The following is a 17506-nucleotide window of genomic DNA, read 5'->3' as shown; positions in this document are numbered from 1 at the left end:
GCGCCTAGTAGCTCATGTATGTACGGACCTGCTCTTCTTCTTCTTGAGCTGCTGTCCCTTGGATCCGGACAATAACGGAACAGAAAGAAGCAGCACTCTGGCTGTTAGGTGTATGCTGGTAGCAGTCAGCCCTGCTGCGCTGAGCATAAGCTCTTTCTAAAATAAATTCACATAGTCCTCCTGACCATGAGTGCAGCCCTGAAAACTGTGATTGCTATATAGTTTAAGGTAGTAAAATATTTAAGTCTGCAAACAAACGTGGCCGTGAGAGGGGTAAAAACTGTCACGTTCCTCCACACGGGACGTTGATACCGTACATAAGGGCGATGGTGGCAGTGCTGCCATCATCAACTGTTCAGAGATTGATTGCTTCAGAAGGAGCTACGGGTAAGTGTGCTTCTCCAGGCGTAGGGAGCTGCCTTCAGAAATTCAAGAACTGCGTGTATATCCCCTGCTTGAATTCTAGGAAACAGTCACAAGCTGTCAGCGCTGAAATCTGGGGAGTACCGAAAGCTGAACAGGCAGCAGCATTGTGCGGTGACTTGTGGTCAGCATCAGTGTAACACTGATGCGTTGTGTGAAGCCTGAATCATTCACTCGCACTGAAGATACAGTGTTTGGTTCCAGTGAAGCTGCGGCAGGATTTCCAGTCTGCTGCACTTGTGTSAGAATCCAGCAGTCTTGATGAACAATAGGTTTGGCTTATTGTAAGGTAAAACAGTGTCTCGATAGGCTGAGCCGCAGAATTTAATCTTGGCAGCTCATTTCATTTTTCAAGATACTGTGGAGGGATGTGGCCTAGAATCTCTTTTAGAAGTTTGAGAGAATATTGGGACACTTGTTTATTCCGCACGTGTATCAAAATCTTGTCGGCCGTTCCCTTAACGGGCTCGTTTTGATGTCTTAGCCAAAACAAATACTTCTCATATGCTCTAGCATCGATTCTGATGCTTAATTCAAATGATGCTGTGCCCTATGCGCATAGTTGTAAGGAGCTACTTTGTTGAAGGGATGGGAAATCTGCCCGTGAAATTGTTTGTGGAAGGCGCGTGTGTGCAGAGGAGCGATGCTGGGCAGACACCCTCTTCTTGCAAAGAGGCAGAAAGATTATTACTTGTGTAAAATGAAACAAATAATAGAGAAGAACACTTAAATAGCGCATACGGGTCGAAACCGTGTATTTCTCCTGGCTGATTAGAGGCTTCCTTTTGACATAGCTATTTTAGAGGCACTTACTCTCCCGTTAGAGCATCTCCACGTACATGTGCTGGCCGTGTCGAGCCAGTACATCTTAGCTGTAGGGTAGCTGCACATCCTGCTGTCTTGTGTAACCTCCCAGCAACAGGAGCTGCTGCTTTTGTCCTCGCCTTTCTCTCTCTAATCCTTTTCAGAGGGATTAGTTTTTGTCAGAGTGCTGTAAATGGACAGAGCAGCTCCCAGGATGAGCACGGGGGCTCTTGAGCCTGTTGTGCCACTTCAGCTTTGCAACTGCGGGATCCTGTTGCTGGGGAGCCRCGTCCCTCCTGCCTGGTCTAATGGGCCTATTTCTTTCCCGAGCGCTGAAAGAAGCTGATATTTGAACGCCACTTGCTGGCCTCTCCCCATTCTTGCCACAGAAGGCAGCATGAACAAGGATGCAGTTGCCGCTGTGGGATTTCGGTTCTTTTTTTGTGGCTCTGTTTTTGACAGTGTGTCTCCTTCCAAGTATCCAATAGGAGCTGCAAGATGTTTATCAGCTCTACAGACCAGACCTCTGGCCTTTCTCTACCTCAGGTCCTCTCTTTGTGCAAGAGTTTTTAGTGCTTTGTGCTCTTTGACCTGACTTCCTGATAGTTAAGAGGTCCCGCTGGTTTAGTATCCCGCAAACAGCACTGTGCTGAAACTGCATTTATGCTTCAGCCAGGTTTTCTGCTGCAGTGTAAGGGGCCGGTGCTGCACCAAGGTATGATGTGAAGCTTAAGATAGCGATGTGCCCTACTTCAGCTATACTTAGGAGCTGAATTTAGGAGCATCCAGCTCTGAAGACAATGACACTAGTCTTCCTGTGCAGCAAGTAGCTATTTAGGCAGAATTGCCTTCTGGAGGTGCCTGTTTCTTTCCCACTGTGTGAAAGAAGGCCTCAGAGACCTGCTTCTCAATTTAGGCATCTGAAGTGAGATGCTGAGTGTTAGGCAAAGCAAAGATCTGCCGTTGGTTTCTTCCTAAAGAGCTGTTCTTCGTGTAATAAACCCCACAAATCCTCACTTTGTGGTAGCCACTATTATGGAATCACACTTCCCTTCCCCCGCAACCCTAAACTGAACCAGGGTTGGAAAATCAATGTATAAAACTGAAGTATGACACAGTAATGCTAAAAGAAAACACCGATTTCTTTCTAGACTAACTTCCTGTGTATGTGATGGTGTTGGAGTGGTGTCACTGCTGCAGAAATCTGTAATGAACGTTCCTGCTTTCCTGAGCAAACCAAACTTTTACGTTTTTTTATGGGTTTATCCATAGACAAGGTTTAGGATTATGACTGACTGGTGCACGTTTCTGATGGGAAGGGGTTGGCGGTTGGGGGACACCTTCCTAAGGTATTTAGGTGGAAGCTGGGTAATAACCTTAGAGGAGCAGGGACTACTCTTGCAGACGGATGAGAAGAAAGCTGTAGGCCACCCCCTTCCTCCAAGACCTTCATCAACTTGCTTTTATTGCCAGCCTTGTTTTAGAAGGCAACTGTGTGTGACAAAGTGTGATACCACGATATGCCGGATGTCACGTGGGGAGCAGGATGTAGGTATAGTGACTCCTGGCCAGGCCTCAGGAACCACTCACGGAGTGGTCTTGAGGCATGCCTTACAGCAGGCACTTCAGTGACTAAAACCGGCCTCCGGTGTGGTGGGAGACAGGAAGGATCCCAGAGACGGCACCGTCCTGCCTCCTGAAATTGCATTTGCTCAGCRGGAGCTGGCGGGGGGCCACCATTAGTTCCACCTCCCTGCGTGCTGTGTCAGATCTATCAGTCACTGAGGTGCCTGGGTCTTGGCCCGCGCGTTCGGCTGCTCATGGCACAGCTTTGGTTCACAGTGGGATTCTTGGCTCGCTCGCTCCCTTTTGGCTGCAGAGGGAGCTTGCTCCCGGCATGTGCAGCCTGAGACTGTCACACAGGAATAGGGACCCTGTTCTTCCCCCGTCCTTGCAGCCAAGTGGATTTGGGCTGCAGAGGGTGCCAGAGGCAATGGAGGGAAGTGTGTTTTCCGCGGCGCCACTGATTTGTTGAAGGGCACTGATAAAATCTGGAGAGAGCCTGGTCTGGCAAGAGTGATGAAAAAGAAGCAACAACGTAGGGGCAGGAAGGAGCGATCTGCATGCAGTGTCCTTCAGAGCCCATCAGAAGAACATGGATGACCCATAGGCTTGGCAGGAGCGTTTCTGAAAGCAATTCTGCTGCTCCTCTGTCACCCCGAGGGCCTGTTGTGCAGGAGATCCTGCCTTGCGGGGGTCCGTGCTGCCGGAGGAAAACTGCCAGTGCATCAGCTTCTCTTCTGCATTGCAGCTGGAGATGTCTCAGTCATCTCTGTCTGCTTTTCAGGCCAGGTCAGGCTTCATAACCTCTTGCTCCTTCACAGTTCCTCTCAAGCTAATTGTTCCCCAGAACCTGTCCTGCTTTTTGGTTTTGGCTCCTAGCAAAATCACTGTTCAACAGGATCAATGTTTCTGAGCGAACCAAATGGCTGCTTGATGAACTCTAATGTCAGCAGAAGCTTTTAATTTGACTCTCTGCCTTCTCTCTTGGCTCACCTGTCTGCTGACCTTTAAAAATGGGGGGGGATAGGCTGAGAAGATGTGTTTTATAGTTTTCAAGCTGCTGGTCCCTTCCTTCAGGAATGTCTCGTACTGATGTATCTGTAGTGGAAGATTGCGCTGATGTTTTTCTAGATGGGCCCAAAAAGGCAGAGACAGTTGGCGATTTTCTTCGCATTACGTGAGCTAACGCTGGGGCCTTCATCCCGAAGTCTCTGCTTCTAGACAGAGGCACACATGCACCCCCAGCAGAGAGGAAGAGTATCCCAACTGGCTGAGAAAACTTGCTCGTCTTCCTATGGGCCTTTTTGGACAAGACTTGCTTTTCTGGGCTTTCCTGGTTTTTTTTTTCATCTGTAGAATTGCTATTCAATCCATCAGGATGTTCCATTTGCCCTTATAAATGGTTTTGACTTTTTTTGGACAAAATCCCAAGCTAGTTTGGTAACGTAAAAAGGATTTTTCATATGCGTGATGCTCAAAYGTTGCGCTCTTCCTCTGTTGTTCACAAGCAGCCATCCGCTGCGCCACCCGCGACTGGCCCTGCRCTTAGGCAAAGCAGGCGGTTGCTTAGGACAGCAGGATGCCACCAACCCACAGCCACCTCTTCTGATGCAGGAGTCCTCAAAGCCATGCTGTGTGCCCGCTGTCCGGGGCTGCACCCTCAGACCCTTCCCCGGAGTAGCTCTTCCCCTTCCGTCCCAGCAGGAATCGTAAGCTCAGGTCTCCGTCGTAGCCCAGGCTTTTTGAATGGCGGAAAAATGCAGCCTTGCTGTTAGGGCTGAGAAACTCGGAGCCRGCTCTCCCGTTACCTCTTTCCTGTTCTCTCCCCAACCCGCTGCACCCACCCTTCCCTCTGTTCTGCCGGGCTGTGATCTGATCCGCCAGTGTWCAGAGTATCACCGGTACCTGGTGCCCGAGTACTGGTAAATTCAAGCCTCGGGGCTTCTCTGCGCTTCTAGAATAGCTTTAAAACCCAATTCATTCAGACTAGGCGAATGGGGGCATGCGGATACTTGCTTATTTTAAAACCTGGTTTTGGCTCTTAGTTACCTTGTAGGAGAAGAGCTGTGGGTAGTCATGGAGTACTTGGCAGGAGGCTCCCTAACAGATGTTGTGACAGAGACCTGCATGGACGAAGGACAAATCGCAGCAGTGTGCCGAGAGGTAAAGCTGCGCTCGTGCTCGGAGTGGCCTCTGATCAGGAAGGGGACRTGGGCTTTCCATGGCGTGTCACTGGCTCCACAGGGATAGCTACCTTACTGTTAAATTACAGAAGCTGTATTTTTCGTGGGATGGGTTTAATTTGGGAGATTACAGCCTACACCTGATACACCCTGGAGTGAGGACTGCAGCGCCAAATGGGGTTGGGATCCTGTTGGTTACACCCTTTCTCCAGAGATTTTGGGACTAGTCTGCCCTCCTAGGACCTGACGATCCCGGTGGGATATCTCTCTGTAGCCCTGCACATATCGTGTGGATCTAGGAAAGCCTCTAAGAAAATGAGCCCTTGCTACTGAAAATGTACGTCGTTAGAGTCCTTTAGCTGGCTAATCATGGCAGGTGAATAACTGCATGCACAGTAAGAATAACTTTTTTCTTTTTTTTTCCTCCCCAGTGTCTCCAGGCTCTGGAATTTCTCCATTCAAACCAAGTTATTCACAGAGACATCAAGAGTGACAACATCCTGCTGGGAATGGATGGCTCTGTCAAACTAAGTATGCGGGGAACAGCGCTGGTGATGACTTTAATTATCAACCCAGCAACTAACAGTCCTGTTACCTGCTTGGAGCCAGGGCTGTTGGGGAGATGGGTGCTTGGGGTGCTTGAGGTGCTTGATAGTGTGGCCATGAGGAGACTGTAGAAATGCTCCTGTAGGTATTTCTGTGGCATCTGTTTTGCCAACGGATGTTGGCAAGCGTAAATCCCTGTGAATTGATACCAGACTTGAAATGAGGTTTGGGGTTCATTTYGCTTTGGGCCATCTGTTTTTGTTGACTAAAATAACAGAATTTTACTGCAACTCCAGTCTAGAAAGCTGAGTTTGAAGGTGTAGGGTCACAGGCCTTATTTGTGATAGCTCTCTCTTCAGTGTGGAAAATACTGCCAGTACTTGGAGGGGAGTGGAGTTGAAAACTAGAAAATACAACTAGAAAATATTAAATCTAACAACTCCAAGCCCGGACTGGTCTCTTATGTTCTTTCCCTCCTGTGTTATCAGCAGTAATGAAGACCTTGAGACTGTTCTGCCCCTCTGGTGCTAGGGTAACTGTTACACTTGTGGTTGCTTATTCAGAGATAAGTCTGGAAACCACTGAATTATTATCTTCCACCTATAGCGTTAACAGGGTTGTGCTCCCTTTCTCTCCCTGACAGTTCTGTTGGCTGGCAGCCAACCGGCATAAATAAATCTATTTCTGTCGGCAGCGACAGCAGATATGACTCAAAATTCACACAGTGCGGATATGCTGAGTAAGAAGGTGCTTTTTTGCACATAATTGCTTTTTAGAATAAAGCTGCACTTTGGCCCTGATCAGCTATTCATTGCCCAATACTCCAGAGAGCTGACTGTACCTAAATGCTCTGTTCATTATGGAATAACTTCTCTGAGCACAATATGCAGCTACCTGGCTGTAGTTAAAGTTAGAAACCTCCCTGYGGATATGATGCAGGAACCTTCTGGACATGAGTTTCTTATTGGCTCTGCTGGAAATCTGCTCTGTTTATGAACCATATGTACCTTTCCTAGTTGTTACCCTTGATGAAAACTCAGTTGGGGATCGGCTTAATTTTCATCGTTCTGCCTAAAATTAAACCTGTGGTACAATGGGGGGTCAGGCTGGGCACTGCATCTTGCTGTGTGGACTCTGCTGGCCTCACAAAAACAGAATTAGTTTTCTTTTGGCAAGCCAAATACAAATAAGACATAGGGCCCAGCAATCTTCATGMAAAGGCTCTACGTCTTTCTGTCTACTTAAAATAATCAATATAGATTTAGGTACATTAAATTTCTTTTGAACGCAGGGTTTGCTCTGTAAAGCAAATCCTGTTTGAGGGATGGTATACCTACTGGGGACCAAAAATATTACCAGGCAAAAGAGTGCAGTTTTTGTTATCTAGATCAGACTGTGCGTTGATTTTTGTTTTTACATGCCCCAGAACACTTTTTAGACCATGTATTGTGTAGTATATTACAACTGCCTGACATTGCAAGGACGGCCAAGTTCCTCAGCATCCATATAAGGCTATTTACAGATCCCCATCGTTCACATGGACAAGTCAGCACCTCTCTGATCCTGATGGCCTCAGTGAGTCACATTTCGAAACTTCTCAACACCGTCTTCTGTATTAGCCACAAAACCACCCTTCCTTTCAGAGTTGCAGTAGCAGCAGCAATGTACCAGACAGTGCAGCATGCTAGCTTGTCCTACAGCTGTGGCATCAGTAAGTGTTGTTTGGGGAGAAACTTGCTGATTTCTAAGTCTGTTTCTTCCCCCTTCTTTAATTTTCCAGCTGACTTCGGCTTCTGCGCCCAGATCACTCCTGAGCAGAGCAAGCGCAGCACCATGGTGGGAACTCCATACTGGATGGCACCTGAAGTGGTGACCCGGAAAGCATACGGGCCCAAAGTGGATATCTGGTCGCTGGGGATCATGGCCATTGAGATGATCGAAGGAGAGCCCCCCTACCTCAATGAGAACCCCCTGAGAGTAAGCCTTTTTGTGCCTTAAGTCTTCACTGACCCGTCCAACTAAACGAGGCTATAAACGAGGCAGGTGAACCCTCCCATGTGGTTTCCTCACATTCTCTATCTCCTTAGGCGTTGCAGTGAGAAGATTCAGCTCATTTTGGTTAAAAGCCCTAGGTGGTCCTAGAGAGCAGAGGTGTGGGTTCTTTCCATGCTGAAGTAGCTAGTTTGTCCTCTGGGGTGTAACATGTGCTGATGCAGACTCTCTGGTAGGCTCTGATGAGTTAAATCATGTGCCCTGATGTTTTCCCACTTTCTGGAGAGGCTGACAGAGGCAGCAAGAGCACCTTATGGCACCAAGCAGCTGGCTTCTCGAAGCCTTGTGCCCTGTGAGCAGGGAAGAGAGTTGTGCTTGGGTTCTAAAAATAGGGCATCTGTCACTTTTCTATAAACCTGGCTTTTTCCTACTGTCAGGGAAAAGGGAGGAATACCTCCAGTTCTTCCTTGTGTGCTCCAAATCTCCAAGTGCAGTAAGTCTTTAAACAGGGTTTAACCTGACTGATATCTTCCCTTTCATTAAAACCTAAACAATGAGGGAGAGATCCCATCCATAGGGATGTGGCTGCTCCTAACGCAAGCCAGGATGATGGCTTTTTCTTCAGCTAAACACGATGAGGGGGGTTAGATGAATATTGTTTGACTTTTGACTCCATCTCTTGCACTGGCAGTGATTTGGGAAGAGAAGAGCTGCAGCAAAGTGGAGTGAAAGGAAGGAAATCGGGTGTTGAGTTAAATGAGGATGGTTAAGTAACTCAGTGCTTTGGCCTCATTTAACTCAACTTGCTCCAGTTCCCAGGCTGTCAGACTGCTCCCATGGGAGCAATCTGAGTGGTGTGCTCAAAAGGCCTGCATATGAATTCCTTTTCCTTTTAAAATCCATCCAGGAAGTTTCTCGTTTGCATGAAATTCTGGAGTGGATGACCTCTGAGCTTCTTGACTCTGCGTGCGTGTGGGGGGATGATGCTTCATCACTGAGCAGTGTTAAAACTACTTGTTTCTACAGGATGATAAATGCTGCTTAAGGATCTGCTGAACATCTTCCAAGAAGCCAATCACATTTTACAGGACTAAGCTTTTAGGCCTTGCCCACTCAGGGAAAGTACTGACAGAACTAAATCTCTTATTTATTCAGGGGTACCTTTCCCATGGGGATATAGTTTTTGCAGGAGACTAACACTGGTAGAGCTGTGCCAGTTAACTTCCCTGTGTAAACACAGTCTGGAATGTTGTTTTTGTCCTCCTAATCCCTCGAGATGACTGCAGGATCCAAAACCAGATTACAAGGGTAAAACAATAAAGGATTGGATCCCATCCACATAAAAATAGGGCAGGCAGCTATTCTGTTTGCTGAAAGTTAAGCATTGAATAGTCACCCTGATAAGGTGGGGTTTTTTTCTTCATTGAATTGGGGGGAGGGAGAGGAGAAGTGGGTCTCTCTGTAATTTGGAGATGGAGTCTTACCTTCATAACCTCCTGTTTCTTTGGTGCTTGTTTTGCTTTAGGCCCTGTATCTCATTGCTACTAACGGGACTCCAGAACTGCAGAATCCGGAAAAGCTTTCACCCATATTCCGAGATTTCCTAAACCGCTGTCTTGAAATGGATGTGGAAAAGAGAGGTTCTGCAAAAGAGCTGCTACAGGTAAATGTTGGGAAGTAGGGCTGAACCAAGCATTTCGGAGTGAGGCCAGGCTTATGGGGAGAACTCATTTGGGATCTTTAATACTGCATCAGCTGAAGGCACAAGCACAGCTAAGTTTTTGCCCACCTCCCCCCTCCAAAAAACAACCTGAAATCCACAGTGAAGCATTAACAGAGTACTCCTTCTTTGTGCTTGCTACCTACAGCAGCTGTGCAGCATGCTTTGTCACCAACCTCAAAAAATCAGTGTCCCGGGCCTGCCAAATGCTGAGCCCCTTAATTCCCATGGTTTCTTCACACAGCTCACCCTGACATCCGTATGTGTTGGCATGTTCTGGCCATGCTTGTTCTGATATGGACAGCAGCAGGACTTCCAGCTATCGGATGTTCTGGTTGCCTCCCTTCTGGTGGAGGGATCCCAAGTCTCCTTGAGCGCGCATGCTTTGCAATAACTGGAGCAGTTCAGTGGTGTTACCACGTTTTGCCAGATGCTGCTCCTTACAGCAGAGGTGACAGTACAGAACTTGGGAGAAATACTTAATTATTTCACTGAAAACCTGGTCTTTTTGTCTGAACTCCTGGTGAAAGTGGAGGGCCAAGCTGCCAGACTTCGCCAACACAGATGAGCAGTATTCGTGGGTTCCTTCTGTCACACCTGCCATGGGGGTGGAAAATGTGCTCCAACTCTTTGTAAAATAAATATGCGATCAGGTGCCTTCATACCTCAACTGTGAGACAGTTCCCTGTGTTGCTTACCTTTCTGCTAGTTTTTCTAGTGGATTCAGCTTTGACTGTGTTGCTGCCTTCTGAGACTGTAAGCAAGCATTAATCGCTGGCAGAATGGCAGCAGTTGAAAGGTCACTCTTTGTCCTGGATTTTCCAGCTCCAAAATTTGAGACAGCAGTAATGTTACAGTCAAAAATGGTCTCTCGCTCCAAGAAGCAGAACATTTCTGCTTGCCTTTAACTATCTTTTGGCCTCTGATATTCCATCTCTGAACTGCATTCAAATACGCTGCTTTGGGTGATGGATCCCTTCTAATGCTCAGAAGGGCTGTGGGACGTGGTGGTTCTTTGTTTTCACAACATCCTGTGGACTTGCCGTATATGCCTTCACTCTCATCTGATAGCTGTTTTGAGTGTCAGCCTCTTCGTCCTCAACCTTGACTTCCTCTGCAAGGTTGGAGTGTTACAAGCTTTCCACTTACCCTGGATCCAGGAAAACTTTTCCTCCCTTGCAGATACCATGTTTTAAAACTTGCCTCCAAAACAACAAACACTAGATTCCGCGTGAAGCACTTTGTGACAGCACGTACAGGGTGTTGTGTGCTGGATGATCAGTAGTGTTTTACTTAACAGAGCACCTTGGATAGGAGACTGACTGAATGGTTCTGTGCTGCTCTCTCCAAATCCAGTTCTGTTTTGCAAATTTCTAATACGTGTAGAAGGCCACGGCAGTGCTTTCACCGGACCCACGGTGACAGAGGAGAGCTGATTTCTGCAGGAAGTCTTGTGCCTTCTGTTTGAGCTGCACAGATTATTTTCAGTACACCTTCCTTCAGCACAGAATTTCACTATAGATTTTGCATGAATTTACAATCCCCCAGGGATACCTGCTGAATTCTGCTTGATCTTGAAAGCGTGCAGACACTGAGGAATTTAGCTTGTGTTGGGTGCAAAGGTGTGTATCAGTTCAGGCAAGCCCCAAAAGTTTGTGGTGATAACAAACTTCTTGGTTTCACCTGTTTTGAGATTAGGGTAGGTCATTAGACTTCGTATGGGTTTAGAAGCCAGTATTTTGTTGTGGTCACCAGACTTCTAGGGCAGGTTCTGAACAATTTAACCTTTTTTTTTTCTTTCTTTCCTAGCACCAGTTCCTGAAAATTGCAAAGCCTCTGTCTAGTCTCACTCCTCTGATTATTGCCGCTAAAGAAGCAGCAAAGAACAACCATTAAAGTGGTGGAGTTCAACATAGTCGTCGTGTCAAGCCTTTTAGATGTTCATTTCAAAGACTGAATTGCCTGTCCCTCCTCCCTCCCGCTCCTCCTTCGCAGGGGTGCCCTTAAGACTTGGATCTGCCCAGAAGGGTGGCAGAGGTAGCATTTGCCGAATGTCGAAGGGCACGCAAGAGGGACGTTGCTGATCTTACGTAGCAAACTGTCTTTCCACCCCCTTGGTGGGGGTGAGAGGGGAAGATTTTTTTGTATGGTTGAAAAGATCTTTCCGAGAATGTCTGAACCTGACCTACAAGTAGCAAAGCCACTTTGTTTTCATATTTCTTATTGTGTTTATTTTTAAAAAATAAATGTGGAGCCTTAGACCATGTTTATCTTAATAAATTAAATCTGGCTGGACTTTTCCTGCTTGTGCCAAGCTGCTGTTAACACCACTGAGGCTGCTCTGTGCTTTGGATGACTTAAGGAGRGAAGGAAGCAGCCAGCAGAAATCTGAACAGCTGCAGCAAGTGAAAGGGGGAACGAGGGCAGGAATACGAAGGCCCCTTGCAGCACTGCTGGATGCTTTGGGAGCGCGTGGAGAAAGCCTGTGTGTGCTTCCTGCAGCCACGGGAGAATTAATTCAGGGGTGATCTTTCTGCCAAATTCTGTGAATCAGACCCTTCGCACCCTAGTTCCAACTCAGCTAGTTAAACAGATCTCTTAAGCATTTTTGATGTTCTAGAAGGTAAATTACAGAAGAAATTGTCAGAGACAATTTAAGGTTGTTGTATCAGTGCTGTGAGGCTTGTTAGAGGCCCCTGCCCTGTATGATAAAGCAAACAGAGCAACTATCTTTATAAAGATAAGATTTACCTGCAAAATGACGTTGAAAACTCTTGTTTCTTACATCAAGTCCAAYGGAAAAGAGACTGACCACAGACGCTGCTTTCTTGGAAGCATGGGGACAATGTTAATTTTTTGAAATGAAAGAGTAACCTGGTTTCTTTATGCTACTGACTAAATCCTTTGGTTGCTGTAGTCTATAAAACAGGAAATATAGAACTACAAGAGAGATCTGTCATAAACACTGTATACTGATTTTTAATAAAATGASTGCTGCATTTCTTAACTTGGGGCTGTGGGAGGACTGGAGAATTCACTGTCACCAAAGAATTGTCAGGTGGGGTTATTGTTAATGTCATTGTCACTGGGTGCTTGAATGCGATGGATGAAGTGATATAAGCTTGTCTCTTACCCCTGCTGTAGCTCCACGGGATAACAAAGTTTGAAGGCTTTGAAGGGAGTAACTTCACACAGAGGAACTGGATAAAAGATTGTATTATAACTGGGGGGAGCTGCTTTCTCTGACGATACTGCTCTCTATACATATTGCTTTGGTCATTTATGGGGGAAAGCTTAAACCAGTTTTGGAGTAACCTCCTCTCCCTCTCCAAAGCAGCTGTGTTGCACAGAAACTCGTTCCTGCTTCTTGCTGAGACCTGCTAGTGGATCAGCCTTTTCCTCTCTGCCTCTAGGCGCTGATTCAATTATGTTTTTCCCACTCCCTCTGCAATACATGACAGCTCTTACACTGGTCTTGCAGATGCAGCTAAAGAAGTCTGTAAAATCTCTTGCTTCTGTGGTGCGTGTAATGCTAATTTGAAAGCTTGCCTTTTGGGAAACGGATTTGTGTTTGGGAACAGGTCAGTTCCACTCATGATGTATTTTCTTCTGCGGCAAGTTCTGGGCCTCTGCTTTTACCATACACTTCTACCAGGCAGCAGCGTTTGAATCTACAATTCATCTTGCTCCTGACGTGCCAGCTTAGCTGTGGCTAATTCTGTAGCATCAATGTGGGCTGGAAAACACTGGCCGCGGACTAACGTGCAGCCGGATGGAGACCTTAGACAGGCTCTGCTGTGACTCACAGCCTTCCCCTATCCTTTGTGCTCCAGGGCAGTTGCTGTTTGACATGAGGTTTGAAGTCCATTGCCAAAATCTGCACCCTTTGCCTCTTTGTATATATTTTTCATCTTACTGTAATACTCAGAGTTTCCCCTGCCAAAGCTTGCATCCAAGGATAAATTCACTGGGTGAAACTAAAGCTGCCAGCCTGAGGGGGGATCTGATCTAGTGATGAGCTCTTGTCTCCTTGGTAGTATTTCCCCTTTGAATTGGTCGTGACTGGTTTCTAATAGCTGCTTGAGAGGCAGTATACCAAAGCCATTCTGTTCTCCACTGGGAAGCTGTAAGACTCTGACCTTAGAYGTGTGTCATCTTGTCCCAGGCTTTTTTTTTGCCCACTGATGATGTGGAAGGAGTTAGCTTGCTGCTGCAGGGTCACCAGGCCCAATTTCTAGTTAACAGGCATGTTGTGTTTTTATGTTCTCAGGAAATCTTGAAAGGTTTGTAGCTACCTTAAGCTTAGGGCACCTGGATTGTTGTTCTGAGATATTTTTTTCTCCGCTCTCTATCTGTGCATCAGCACAGCTTCGTTACCTGTGTTAGCCTTTGCATATCCTCTTACAGCAGTTTTCCTCTCTTAAATAGTGACTGTCTGACTTAAAAATTAACCCGTGTGGCTTATTTTTCTAAGAACATCTTGACTCTGCTGTGATCTGAAAGCTACTTAGAAAGCTCTCCATCTAGAGAACTTTTTTGGCAGCTTCTTTTGTGTTTTACATACTGTATGAATTAATCTGATTATACTGAGCCGAAACCATTTTTAGTGACAGCCTTTAATTATTTATTTGCCTATTAATATTAAAGTGTCTCTTCTTTATTAGAACATGAAATATTTAATTCTTTGACTAGCCAGTGGGAAAATCTGTTTCCTTTTCCTTTCTTTTTTCTCTTCCTTCCTTGTTGAGGCATCTCAAGCAATTCTCCTCAGTTATGTACAGAAACGGTATAAAGTGCCCCAGCTTACAAAGGCAACTAGCTAACTAAGCATCCAGAGCCTAGTGGAGAAAAATGCTAAACTCATCTCTGTTTCAAAATGCTCTGAAGATTATCTTATTTAAGAAACAAATCATGGCTTCCACAAGATGCTTCCTATATTTAAAGAAGTGATGTGGGTTTGTATTTAGCCCTCGATTTTCTTTAAACAAAAGATTGCTTTGGAGTCTGCTAGGGCACGAGTCTGTGTTTGAGAGAGGGGTGTAAGACCCCGTGTGCCTTTAGAAAGGCAGGCTGTCACGCCGAGAGAGAAGATCCAGGGCAGAGATGGAGGGGGACTGAAGGACTTGCTAGTGCAGCTGCAGCGATAGCTTACCTTTAGCCATCCCTAGAATGTCTTAATTAAACAGACGTGTTTTTAAAGGACATAAATCTGACCGATTAGTTGTTGCAGGCTCTTCTCTGGACAGACGTTATGCCCCTACCAAACTGCATTCTCCTTTTAAACAAAAGGGGTGCATGGCTTTCTTGAGAAAGGAGGCTCTTTGAGAAAGGAAGTTTCCATGGAGACACTGACTTGACTTAAGCGATCTGCTTAGAGCTTGAGAAGAGACTTGGGAGTAAACACCACATCAAGACAAAAGCCAGTATTTTGCAAAGCAACCGGGGTTGCCTCAGTGTTTTGTTTCCAACTTGATGCCCCTTTTCAGAGTTTTAGAAAGTGCCAAAARTTTTGCCTGGTCAAAGATTTGAGGCACGTAAAAGCCAGTCACTTCTTAGCCAATATCTCAGTGAATGTCCTAATACATCTGTGTCTCAAAATACTGCAGATTGGTACAGATAGGCCATGTTTACAGCGAGGTACGATGCAAGAACAGACCGAAGTGGCTGGTAGGTAGGTACTTGGTTTCTTAAAAGTTTGACATCATTACTTGACTATAAAATTGGTTCAGACCAAAGTCCAAGAAAAATATTTGTTTGAACGTTATTCCTGATTAAGAGTTTGCACAATCCATTTCCACAGTGGATACCAACTTCTTCAATGTTAAAATTGTAAAAGGTGAAGTCTGACTCCCAAATCTTCTTCCCAGCATAAAAYGATGAGCCTGTTTAATGATTTCTTTTATTTTGACAGTATTAGAAAGCCTGTAGATGTATTTTGGGGTCATAAACCCACCAGATCAAGTATATGGATGATTACTGCTCTAGGATCTCAGTGTTTGTTGCTAATGACAGTTCACAAAATCAAGTGTGGGACTTGAGGGAAGCAGCTGTGAGCCTCAGCAGGGAATAGCAAGTGGTGACAAAAGAGAGCAAATATACCCAAAAGCTGAACAGAAACAGGCCAGAACGGATGCCTGCAAAAAAGTGGTAGGAGAGCTACAGAAGAAGATGGAGTTGGGCCAAGGGGTGCAGGGGCAGAAGGAAGCAAAGATTAAAGACCTCAGTTCCACAACAGCTTGCTGAGAAGCTCCCGGGAGCATCACAGCCGCCTGCTGCATAGCGAGGTAGGAAAATCTCTGAAGAAAGGGAGCAGTAAAGAGCAGGGAACCTTTCATGTGAAATGAAGAGGTTCCCAAAGCGGCTGGAGAGCGAAGCGGAGACTCTGAGTTACAGCGCGTGCTAAGAGAGCTGGAGCTAACCCAAGAGGTTTGCAGAAATGACATCATTCCGCTGAAAAGAAAACTGGGAAGCAGAATGAAGGAGAGAGCCTTGTCGTGACGGGGAAATGGAGAGAGACGCCAGGTTTGGCTGGTACGTGAAGCTGCAGAAGCAAATTTAGCGCAGGCGGCTGGGGATGACAAGGAAATCATTCCCTCTTCCCTTGCAGGATTGCTGCGGCATCTTTTCGCTATCAACGCTGCTTTGGGATCGTTATCAGCACCAGTTGTGCTTTGGGCTCTTATTTGCAATGAAGACTGTCAGTCAACAACTGCTGTTTTCGGGCCAACTCCAGCTTGCCGACAGACGTCTTTGTGTCACGTTTAACCCAAAAATATGACAGGCTGTTACCATTTTAAAATCAGCGAGATTATTTATTTCTTTTTCTTCCTACTGCCTTGGCTTAACTCTCCTGCAGTGCCCTGTTTGTTTAATGTATGAGGTCAGCTCAGCAGTTTCAAAAACAAAACTGAAACTTTAAATAAAACCTAAATGAATTACCTGATTTTTCCTTCCCTTGCTACTTCAATGACACATGAAGTGACAATAGAAATGAGTGGGGGTGCTTAAAGGCGGAGCTGTGCTTCTCTCATCTATTTTAGATTAATGAGATCTTATTTGATGGAGCAAAGTGACTTTACACTAAAAGCTGTTGTACTAAGGGTGATTTTTACTGCTTATTTTAATGAATTCTGCAGTAATTAAGGCTCTGAGATTCTCAAAATTCTATCTAGCACATTTCTGTGTTGTTTGCTGTCCTAAATGTTAATATTTAATATAGAGACAACAGCTAAGAAAGACTACGGTGGTTTTAGCTGTTCCCTTGTCTTTCTAGTTAAGGCTTAAATAACCCCCAGACAACAACTTACCTTGTCTGGCCTTCAGTTCCCAGTCTGGGGCTGACAGTGGCGTTGCCTTTCTCTCACAGCCACTTTGCTTTATGTTTGTAAGAAGAAGAGCTTACAAGAAGGCATCCTGTCTGATGTTTCTCTCTGGAGAAACATCTGTCTGGAAGCAGGATCTGGACCACAGCTTGAGGAGGGAAATCACTGCCTTGCAGATGCTTGTTTTCTCCCCAGGTAGAGCCAGGTGTCTGAGGCTCCTGATATGGGGGAGGAAATCAGGTAAGGGTGTTGGATGGATATTTAAACTGCCTTCCCCAGCATCGCTTTTTCCTCTGAGGTCAGTAGCTAAGACTGATGCAGACCGATGACAGGAGCGGGAGTTCATCTTCCCGTGTGCCTTTTGCACGAGCGCCTYGTTCCGGTGTGGGATGGGGAACTTCATGGGCTGGGGAGGATGCCATGGGCAACCACACTCACCCTCCTGCAGCTCGTTTCCTCCGTGTTTCAGTGAGGCAGACCTGAACGTTTTACCCTGATGGAGTTAAATAAACCAAGTCTAGTGCTAAGAGGAAATGTTCAAGTCGGCTTCTGGTGAACAGGAGGGTGATAGGGAGGGGAAAGCTCTCCGCCGGGGTCTTGCAAGCCAGGTGGGTGCTGAGCCRTATGCCAGGGGGAGCTGAAACACAGCTGGAAAAAAAAGGGGATGCCTTGAATATGGAGTTACTAACTAGCTTGAGTAAGACAATTGCGTGTTACTTCATAAAATCTGCTATGGCCAGAACTTGTGCTTTAGCTGAAAACTGCTTTGCTAACAGCTCTCTTGCAGGAAACCAGAGGAGAGGCCCATTTCTCTGCTTTTGCAAAGATGGGGGGCCCTGTGACCTGAGCAAGAGGAACATTGCAACCCACTGAGAAATGCCCGGGGACTGCGGAGTCCTTGGTACGTGTCCTGGCTGCTTCTCTCTGCCACGATGTGATAGCATCCCACGTGG

The 17506-nt window shown here is 46.1% G+C and overlaps 1 protein-coding gene across 2 annotated transcripts in view; it reads left to right on the top strand.

The window, feature by feature from the left end:
* The window catches only part of PAK1 (p21 (RAC1) activated kinase 1), a 74254-nt gene extending 62052 nt beyond the window's left edge, over positions 1-12202 (top strand). The window contains exons 12-16 of one of the 2 annotated variants that reach the window (XM_026078157.1): positions 4836-4953; positions 5405-5504; positions 7300-7496; positions 9037-9174; positions 11041-12202. In XM_026078157.1, the coding sequence (XP_025933942.1) occupies positions 4836-4953; positions 5405-5504; positions 7300-7496; positions 9037-9174; positions 11041-11127 (640 nt within the window). In that variant the 3' untranslated portion in view covers positions 11128-12202. The remainder of the gene's footprint in view (positions 1-4835; positions 4954-5404; positions 5505-7299; positions 7497-9036; positions 9175-11040) is intronic. The other variant, XM_026078158.1, reaches the window with a different exon arrangement.
* The last annotated feature ends 5304 nt before the right edge of the window (positions 12203-17506 follow it).

Source organism: Apteryx rowi, unplaced genomic scaffold (genome assembly GCF_003343035.1).
Source record: "Apteryx rowi isolate R43461 unplaced genomic scaffold, aptRow1 scaffold_471, whole genome shotgun sequence".
NCBI lineage: Eukaryota > Metazoa > Chordata > Aves > Apterygiformes > Apterygidae > Apteryx > Apteryx rowi.
Note: the sequence above shows the minus strand (reverse complement) of the source record. Positions and strands in the feature narration are given on the sequence as shown.